Genomic DNA, 9745 nt, shown 5'->3' on the forward strand with positions numbered 1-9745 from the left:
AAAAAATTAAAAAAACAAACAAACGATGCACTACCAAAAAAAAAAAATGCATAAACTGACCTCTTCTTATGCGTTACATGGAGGAGTCACTGCAAGCCTATTAGGAAGAATGGCGTCCAATCCAAAGGGCGTTAGTCAGGTGAGGGAGTGGAGGTCAGATGAAGGACAAGGTCTGAGAGATGGATGGTCCTGTTGTGTTTGGAGAATGCATGGTGTCCAGTGTGGATGGAGCTGGAGTAGGGATGGAAGTGGGAACCTCATGGGTTCTTCCGTGTGGACTAAAAGCCTCAGGGGCCCTCCTTGTACAACCACGGCCTCACAACTCTCTCCTATGGTCCACACGTGTGTCCATGTGTGTGCATACATTTGCAGTGTGTGCGTGTGTGCATTCATGAGCATGCGTGCATGTGTGCATTCGTGACCGTGTGTAGGTGTGTGTGTTCATGACCATGTGCGTGTGTGTGTCTGTGTGTACGTGGGTGAATTTGTGGGCACGTGCGTGTGGGTGTGTGCACCCATGTGCACGTGTTTACGCCCATGGGCACGTGCGTGCATGTGGGGTGTGTGCGTCCGTAGACACGTGTGTGCATGTGGGGTGTGGGGCTGCACCATCTGCACTTGTATGCAGGCACACGTCCCCTCAGACATCCCCCCCACTCATCCGTGGGACACTCGGTTCAGAAAACACTGATTCACCCCTTGTCCCGTTTCATGCTCTGAGCTGGACACTAGGTCTAAGCAGACACTGGGACCACGGCCCCGTGTGCAGAGCTGCTGCAGGCTGGGCCTGTGAAAACATTTATTGATGAACAACACTAAGCGTAACCCAGGAAACGGGGTCTCAGCTACCAGCTGCCCAGTGTAGCCCGGGCTCAGGGTCCACCACTGAACTCTGGAAAGTCTTAGGGGCCGGCTGAGTGGACAATTGAAACAGAGTCTCTGGGGCCATTGGGGACACACGGGACACATCCGGAATCACCTGGGTGACTGTGGGGCCGTAGCTGAGTCTCTGGAAACTGCCGGGGGACTGTAGCCCTGGGTGTTTGCAAATTAAGTGGTACTCGTTCTCTCCAAGCGTCTAGCTGATTTCCGGAGGGACCACGCGGTTAATGAATCTCCTAGACGTTGACCGGGGACCTCTGGAGTTCAGCTCTTGCCTCCAGGAGAGCTGACTGCATGGCTTTTCAGAAAGGGAGGATTCCAAAGAGAAGCCCTCCAGCGGCCACTTGACGCTCTGGCAGGAGTGACTTCATGTCTCGGAGCAGAGGCCAGGTGTGCGTGAATCAGCGTCTGGCCAGGGATGCGTATGTGCTGGCCTCAGCCGTGGGCTCCACCGACTGCGGGAACGTGGCTCGGGCCGTCCTCTGTGTGAGGACCTGCTGGTCCAGCTGAGCGTACGTCACGTCCTGGGGGCTTCCTGCAGCAGGGGTCTGAGAGAGCGAGGCCCAGGGTGAGTCAGGGTGGCTGGGACTGTGCGAAGGGAAGCCCAGTGGCCAGCCTCCAGGCGACCCCTGTGACGCCACCTCCTGAGGCCACCACTGTGCAGTCCCCTCCCACCTCGAATCAGGGCTGGCCGGTGTGAGCAGTAGAATATGGCAGAATGAGAGCAAGCCACCTCCAGGAGCACTGTGACCAAACTGCTGACCCGGGGTTGTTTGTTACGGAGCCAGAGGTATTGCATGCGGGGACTTACTGGGCTGGGTGCTTCCCTGTCCTCCTCAGGAAGTCTGTCAACTGATGGCAGATCTGGAGGGGAGAGGACCAGGGGTCAGGTCTCTGGGTGGGTCTCGGAAGGCAAATTTGCCTGAAAACCCACAGCTTCAGATTTCACCCAGCACCCCATCTAGAACATCCTGGAATGTTCCCAAACGTTCCCTTCTCCCTGGCCTGTCCCTCCTCCTCATCCTTTTACCTGGTGTCTTCTCGAGGTCAACAGCTGGGCTGACCCTGCGGAGGAAAGAACAGTGAGCACTGGGGGGCCCCCTGGAGGCAGGGGCTGGGAGGGGGTCTGGGGTCAGTCTCAGGGGCCTCACCTTTCCTGGGGCCTCTGCTCCTCACCCCGGCTGCTGGGGAGCTCTGTGGACAGTCAGGGGTGTGAATTAAGAAGAGAAGGCTTCTTCCCAACACCGCAAACAGCCTCCCCAGCCCCTCCCCCCGAGACCTACTGCGCTTTTTCTGACGCTGACCACACAGGAGGGCAAGAGCCAGGAGGAGGAGACAAAGGAACAAGGCCACAGAGACCCCGACGAGAATATAGACATGCTCTGTTGACAGGTCTGGGAGAACAGGGAACATGGAACCAGATTATCAGCAGCGTGCGTTTATGGAGCGCCTACTGCATACCCCATGTGTGCTGGTTGCTTGTCATGTGCACACCTGTGTATACAACTTCATGAATGCATAATAGTCCTGTGGATTATCAGCAGCGTGCATTTATGGAGCACCTACTGCATACCCCATGTATGCTTGTCATGTGCACACCTGTGTAAAATCTCTCCAATTCATAACAGTCCTGTGACATGGGAAGTCCTCTGTCCACGGGACATTGGCAGAGTTGGACTACGACCAACACCAAAGCCCATCCTTTCCCCAAGAAGCACACAGCCGGTCCCTGCTCCTCGCCCCCCCCCCCCACTCACCTAGGCTGTTACTGTCGTCGCCATATGTCTGAGTGTCTCCTAGGAAGGAGGAAGCGAGCACACTGTCAGAGGCCTGAGCTGGATGGAGAAGGCGGAGTCCTCCCAACCCCCGCCCCTTCCAAAAGGGGCTCCTCTAGAACGAACCCATGGAACTTTCCATGGGGATACACATGCTCTACATCCGTGCTGTGCAGCGTGATAACCCCACGGGGCTATTTCCACTGAAATTCAAGTTAAATAAATAAAAGTCAGATCCCGGCTGCGCTGGCCACGTTCCACGGGCTCAGTGGCCACACCCGACTAGCGGCACCTTCCGGGAGGTTGCGGACGCGGGGCGCAGGCGCTGTGGGACAGTGCAGCCCTGCGCCCTCCCCGAGCTCACCTCCTCCTGGATCCCCCCCCCCGTTTCTCACAGCACCCCCTGATGGGGCGGCACCCCCCCTCCTGGGAGTGAAGAAGCGACACTCCGCATCCTGAAGTCCCCCGGGGCCTGTCAAACCAGCACCAGCAAGGCCTGGGGTCAGCGCATGCGCGGAACTGCTGCTGGGCTCATCCCTGAGGAGGGGGCCCGTGTCCCCAGTGCCCCCCCGCCCCCCGCCCCGGAGGCTGAGTACTCAGTGTCCTTTAAGAAAGGCAGGAAACTTCAGCTGCTGGAACTTCCCTCCCTCAACACCCTGTCCTGGTCCATAATCTAGGACCCCACCTGCTCTAATATATAATAAATATAAGTATACATTTTAAAGTCTGTGTTTTAACTTATATAGGTATCATTTAATTGCTATAAATAATTGTAATTATATATAATTTAAAATTACTTAGAATCTGTAAGATATATGACTTATACTCTCAATTATACATTTTACTTCGAACATGTGAGATATAAGAGTTATATCTCAATTATACAGATTTATTATTAGATGACACCTATTTACGTTGAGATTTATGTATGTAAATTATAAAATACATGACATGTAATATAATATATGACACTACGTAATGTATAATACTGTATACTATATGATTATGTAATGATAATTCATGTATATTATTTTAATTCTATTCCTTGTATGTTTAATGGTAAGTAAGATATATTCTATAAGGTAAAGATATACTGTTATATATTTAAATTTATAGCTCTGAAATTTTACATGGTAAGTTATATGTTTATATTTATATATAGATATATAAATATAGATACATTATATACCATGACACATTATATAATGATACATCATACTTAAATATAGATACATTATATTTAACTACAGATATATTGTATATAATGATACATATGCTAAACACATTAAGTATGATGTATGTAGTGATACATACACATTTCTATTCCGCATTCTAGCTAACTTCGCCCCCTGAGGTTCGGGAGCGCAGGGACCCTTTCTGTCTGCCGCGCACCCAGCCCTCACAGGCGGGTGTCTGGTGCACACTGAGGAGGTAGAAGGAAATACGTCCTCAGTGTAGCAAGACTTGTCCTGAACGGTTCAGCAGGCACTGACTTGGGGCGCTGTGTACACGCAGCCCTGTATCCCTGTATCCCCGAAACAGCGCTTCAGGGTCCTTGCACTTATCGCCCTTTTTGCGCAGGAGGGAACTGGGTTGAGCAGGGTTTTGAGGATTCACCGCGAGCGAGTGCGAGGCTGGGGTCTTAACCCTGATCCCCCGCAGGGCGGACCTTCAGTCTCCAGGGCCAGAGATGGGAGAGAGGGGCGACAGGGAGGGGGCTTGTGTCCGGCGCCGTTTAGGATTCTGGGGGGTCGCTCCTCCTCTCTGTGACCTAACGTCACTGTTGTGACCTGATGCAGAGCCTGTTGTCCTTCCAGCAGCGTCCGAATTTGGAAGATGGGTGGTCAGTCCTTCTGTCCCTCTGGACCACTGTCCCTTGCAGAGCTGCAAATAATAGGACTCTGCCCCCAAGGGGGTCTCCCCAGCCCACACCCCCAGCCCAGGACTTGGGGCCTTGTGCCTCTGGGCATGCACTGTGCTTTGCTTTGCGTACGGAAGGAGTGGGGGGCTCTCAGGTCCGAGGACTGCCTCCCGCTGGCTGCTTTCATAGCGCCTCACACAGGAAGTTCAAGCCGGTAGTGCCCCAGTGCTCTGCAGGGGGCGCTGTGGCTGCACCGGCCCCTCATGCAAGCGCAGCCCAGATCCTCAGCACGGAGCGCCCCCCACCCCCGCCCCACCCCTGCAAGGTCACTCACCAGTCGAGTTGCAGGTCCGTGGTGGGGAGGAGCCGACACTTCCAGGGGTCTCTGTGAGCAGGGCAGAGGAAGGACCGGTGCTCTGTGGAGGCCCCCAGGGTCTGTCCCACTCAGCCCGGACCCTCTGTGCCCTGAGCATCCATCTGAGGGCCCCATCTGGCCGTCGCGCAGTCCCAGAGAAATCCTGGGGCAGAGCAGAGGTGTTCTCACCTGTCACCACTAGGTCCAGCGTCGCACTGCGATCAGACCATGCTCTGTTTCTATAATAGAGGCAGCGGTAGTGCCCTTCAGTGCCTTTATCTGCAGTGAAGGAGAACCGGGCTTCTGTGTCGTGCGGTGTCGGCTTGCTCACATCTGGTTTCAAGGCACCGCCCTCCTTCTCCAGGCGGAATACGTCAAAGGCAGCGGGGCTCCGGCACACGACGGTCACACACTGCCCCAGGGGGCTCTCGGCGGCCGGTTCAGCGTGGATGGTGGGCGGAGGCAGGGTCCCTTGCAAGGAAGCAGAGCAGGCCCTCAGGGTCCGCCTGTGGGGGACTCACCACCACACACAATTCACCCCTGCTAGACGCTCAGGTCACTTTATTTTTTTTTTTATTTTTTATTTTTTTTACAAATAGTTTATTGTCAAATTAGTTTCTACATAACACTCAGTGCTCATCCCCAAAGTGCCCTCCTTCATGCCCATCCCCCCCTCCCCCCCACATCCATCAGTCCTCAGTTTTTGTCAGCATTCAAGAGTCTCTCATGGTTTGCCTCTATCCCTTTCCCCCACCATTTCCGCCCTTCTTCTCCCACTTGTTCCTCCGTCAAGTTCCTCCTAATCCTCCTATAAGTGCAAACATATGATATATGTCCTTCTCTGCCTGACTTATTTCGCTCAGCATAACACCCTCAAGGTCCATCCATGTTGCTACACAGGCCAGATTTCATTGTTTCTCATTGCCATGGAGTAGTCCATGGTATAGATAAACCACATCTTCTTGATCCATTTGTCAGTTGATGGACACTTAGGCTCTTTCCAAGTTTTAGCTATTGTGGAGAGTGCTGCTATGCACATTGGGGTACACGTGCTCCTATGCCTCAGCATTTCTGTATCCCTTGGGTAAATTCCTAGCAGTGCTATTGCTGGGTCATAGGGGAGTTCTATTGTTAGTTTCGCTCAGGTCACTTTAAAGCAAAGTCGCAGAGGTGGGCAAAGGCCGATCACGACTCTTTAGAGCATCACCACCCCCCTCCCTGCGGCCCCTGTCCCCACACACCACAAGCTAGTCCTTAGCTGCCGTCTCCCTCCCAGCCCCCTCGGTCCCCCCCGAAAGCGGCCGTGGGCAGACACGTCCGGCGCCCGGCCTGCTCGGCCTGTGTCGCCCTGAGAAAACCCCAAGGGCGACCAAGGCTCAGGGTCCTCGTGTCAAGGGAGAGAGGAACTGCACTGAGGAAATGCACGCCCACCTAGAACGGCTCTTTAAGAAAGACAGGAAACTTCGACTCCTGGAGGTTCCCTGCCTCAACACGCTGTCCCCGCCCCCAGGACCCCATGCCCTCTAATACCTAACAAATAATAAGTACACATTTTAAATTCTGTTTTTAACTTATATAATTATATATATGTATACAGATATGTATATATTATATATGTATAATTTAATTGATATAAATAATTGTGATAATACATAATTTAAAATTACTTATAATATGTAAGCTGTATATATGACATATCTCAACTCTACATATTAGATGGCATGTATTTATTTAAATTTTTTTTTCGATGTTTATTTTTTTTTATTTTTTTTATGTTTTATTTATTTCTAGGAGAGAGAGAGAGAGACAGTGTGAGCAGGGGAGGGTCAGAGAGAGAGGGAGTGACAGACTGAAACAGGCTCCAGGCTCCGAGCTGGCAGTCAGCACAGAGCCCGACGCGGGGCCCGAACCCACGAACCGCGAGATCATGACCTAAGAGAAAGTCGGACGCTTAACCGACTAAGCCACCCAGGCGCCCCCGATGTTTATTTTTGAAAGAGAGAGACAGGGTGTGAGTGGGGGAGGGGCAGAGAGAAAGGGAGACACAGAATCCAAAGCAGGCTCCGGGCTCTGAACTGTCAGCACAGAGCCTGACATGGGGCTTGAACTCACGAACCATGAGATCATGACCGGAGTGGAAGTCAGACGCTTAACCGACTGAGCCACCCAGGAGTCCCACAGTGTATTTACATTGACACTTACATATATAAATTACACCAATACATGACATGTAATATGATGTGTGACATTATATAATACGGAATACTGCATACTATATTCATATGTAATAATAATTCATGCATTTTATTATATTAATTATATTACCTGTATATTTAATATAAAGGTAAATATATATTCTAATACATTTAAATCTGTAGATCTGAAATTTTACATTTTACAACATAAGTTATATGTTTATATTTCTATGTGGATATATAAATACATTACATGTAAATATATATACCTATATCATGTATATAAACATAAAAGTATAAATATATAACATATATGTATATACACGCAATGCGAGCCTTCTGTGGAGCTCTCATGTCCAGTTTCCTCTGTATTTTCTACCCTCATCTAAGCCTAATTTCTACTCCCATGTTGTTAAGGTTCATGAAAACCCTCATCTGCTGCAACTAGGCTGGAGGCAGGGAAAGGAGAGTTTGCAGCCTTGAAACAGGAAGGTGGCATTACAGTTACAAAATGCCTCAAAGAGGCAGGAGCTGAGAGACGTTTATTTGCTCATTTTCTGCCTTTTCTTTATCTTCCTGCCTTCCTTCCTCCCTCCCTCCCTCCCTCCCTTCTTCCTTCCATCCTTTCTGTTTCTTTTTCTTTTTGGTTCTTTTTGATTTTTAAATGTTTTTATTTATTTCTGAGAGAAAGAGAGACAGACAGACAGAGCGTGAGCAGGGGAGGGGCAGAGAGAGAGGGAGACACAGAATCTGAAGCAGCTCGAGGCTCTGAGCTGTCAGCAGAGCCCGACGCGGGGCTTGAACCCACGAACCCTGAGACCGTGACCTGAGCCGAAGTGGGACACTTAACCGACTGAGCCACCCAGGTGCCCCATCTTTTTTTTTTTTTTTAAGATTTACACCCAACATGGGGCTTGAACTCACGGGTGTGAAATCAAGAGTCCCATGCAGTGCCCACTGAGCCGGACAAGCACCCCTTTCTTTCCCTTCCTTCCTTCCTCTACCATATCCATCCATGGACAGATGCCCGTCACATGCCACTGGCTCCACAAACATGAGAAACACACACACGATCCCTACCCTCTCGGGGCCGAGAGTACAGAGAACACTGATCAAACATTTGTCCAAGTTTGCAGATACAACCTGATGTGAGTCCTAGGGGTGAGTGCGAGAACCTAGGGGGCAGAGGGGAGGTCCGAGGGAAGGGGCATCTGAGCTGACAGGGGAGGGTCTGGTGTGAATCGTCCACGCTGAGCAGAGAGGGACAGAGGAATCAGCATGTGAGGAGGGCCAGAGTAGAGGGGAGTATGGCGAGTTTGAGGAAGAAAGCAGCGTGAGGTATCTGGAGACGAGCGAGCTGTGAGCTGCGCGGCGTGAGGACCGGGCGGGTCCACACCCAAGAGCATGGATCTCATTCCATCTGAACGGAAGTGATGAAAGGGCTCTAAGGAGTTAATATTTCACCCAAGAATGAAAAATATATATATACGGAAGACAAACTCCAAAGATGTAAGTGAAACTTTACAATTATCATTTCAAACCCTATCACTGGGTGATGTGCTGTCTATCGAGGGTGGAGGACTTGGAATCTAGGATGCCACCTTGGTGACCGTCTTGTTCTCTGCCCAGGGGGTGGTGAGGGGGGCGCTGGGCTTGTAGGGGGAGCCTGTGGCCTGTGGGCTCAGCCTGGGCCTGCGGAGTTTGAATTGTTTGGGGGGGGGTGGGAGGGGCTGTCGGGAGCCCAGATGGAGCATAGGCACAGACCTGACGAGGGTCAGACGTCTGCGGTTGCTTGCGATTCGGGATCTCAGGGCCTCCTCTCGGGTCCCACCAGGGTCAGCACCCTCCGTCTAGAGCTGCCTTTTGGGGTGCAGAGAGGCTGGGGAGAAGACTCACCTGTCTGAGCGTGGAGCACCCGGGCCAGGCAGAGCACTGGAAGACAGGCTTTGGTGAGAGATGCCCGCCACCGTTTCCTCGGGGGTGGGGGGCAGTACCACCCTTCTTCTTGCTCTGAAAGATTCTGGAGACAAGGCCCCGCCCCCTCTTCTCTCCCCCAGCCCCTCCTGAGTGGGAATTTGTCTCCAGACCCAGAAGCCCGTTTCTAGGGCTGAACCTGCATGGTCTGACTTAGGTCTTAGCCCCACTTAGCTCCCCCGGAGCCCCAGAGTCTTCTGGACAGGAGTCAGGACTGGGAAGGGAAGCAGAACCCCTCCCCAAGGCTCCCCCCCACCCTGTCTGTCCCTCGAACCCTTTGCCTGCATTCCAGGACTCACCAAGGGCCAGGAAGGTGCTGGAGTGGGGACACATGTCCAGACCCCTGTGGCCCGCACCGTCCTGGGGCCAGTGGGTGAGAGGACAGAGTCTGCAGCTGACAAGGGGACAGGATGTGTCAGCTGGGGCACGTCTTGGGGTTTCCACATCACAAGTCTCCCACAAAGGGGAAGAAGGCTTGGTCTTCCCACGAATGAGACAGAGCGAGGGCCTGGGCCTCTGAAAGATGCTTCTCCCCCCTGCTCTGCTTGGCTGAGGCTGAGCCCCTCCTCAGGCGACCCCCTGAGGTGAGACAATGATCCTCGGCCTCTGGAATGAGGCAGAGCACAGATCCGTGCAACACGCCAGCCTGGGTCTGTGTGCGGCTCCGCGGAGTAGCCATCTGTTCTTGGGCAAGGGTTGTGCC

General features: G+C 52.3%; 1 protein-coding gene across 2 annotated transcripts; it reads right to left on the reverse strand.

Annotated features, from left to right (window-relative positions):
* Positions 1–735: 735 nt before the first annotated feature.
* LOC120239738 (leukocyte-associated immunoglobulin-like receptor 1) lies at positions 736–9511 on the reverse strand. 2 transcript variants are annotated; one of them, XM_039244206.1, is made up of 10 exons: positions 9342–9509; positions 8965–9000; positions 5063–5344; positions 4853–4903; positions 2640–2678; positions 2166–2276; positions 2034–2076; positions 1913–1947; positions 1694–1746; positions 736–1430 (listed from the first exon to the last, which is right to left on the reverse strand). In XM_039244206.1, the coding sequence occupies exons 1-10, from the start codon at positions 9373–9375 to the stop codon at positions 1284–1286; spliced, it is 831 nt and encodes a 276-aa protein (XP_039100137.1). In that variant the 5' UTR covers positions 9376–9509; the 3' UTR covers positions 736–1283. The 2 variants fall into 2 exon arrangements, with proteins under 2 accessions (XP_039100137.1, XP_039100138.1); XM_039244207.1 differs by lacking the exon at positions 2166–2276 and having other exon boundaries at positions 9342–9511.
* Positions 9512–9745: the final 234 nt, after the last annotated feature.

The sequence above is a fragment of the Hyaena hyaena genome, unplaced genomic scaffold (assembly GCF_003009895.1).
Source record: "Hyaena hyaena isolate Hyena2069 unplaced genomic scaffold, ASM300989v1 scaffold_235, whole genome shotgun sequence".
In the NCBI taxonomy this organism is placed as follows: Eukaryota; Metazoa; Chordata; class Mammalia; order Carnivora; family Hyaenidae; genus Hyaena; species Hyaena hyaena.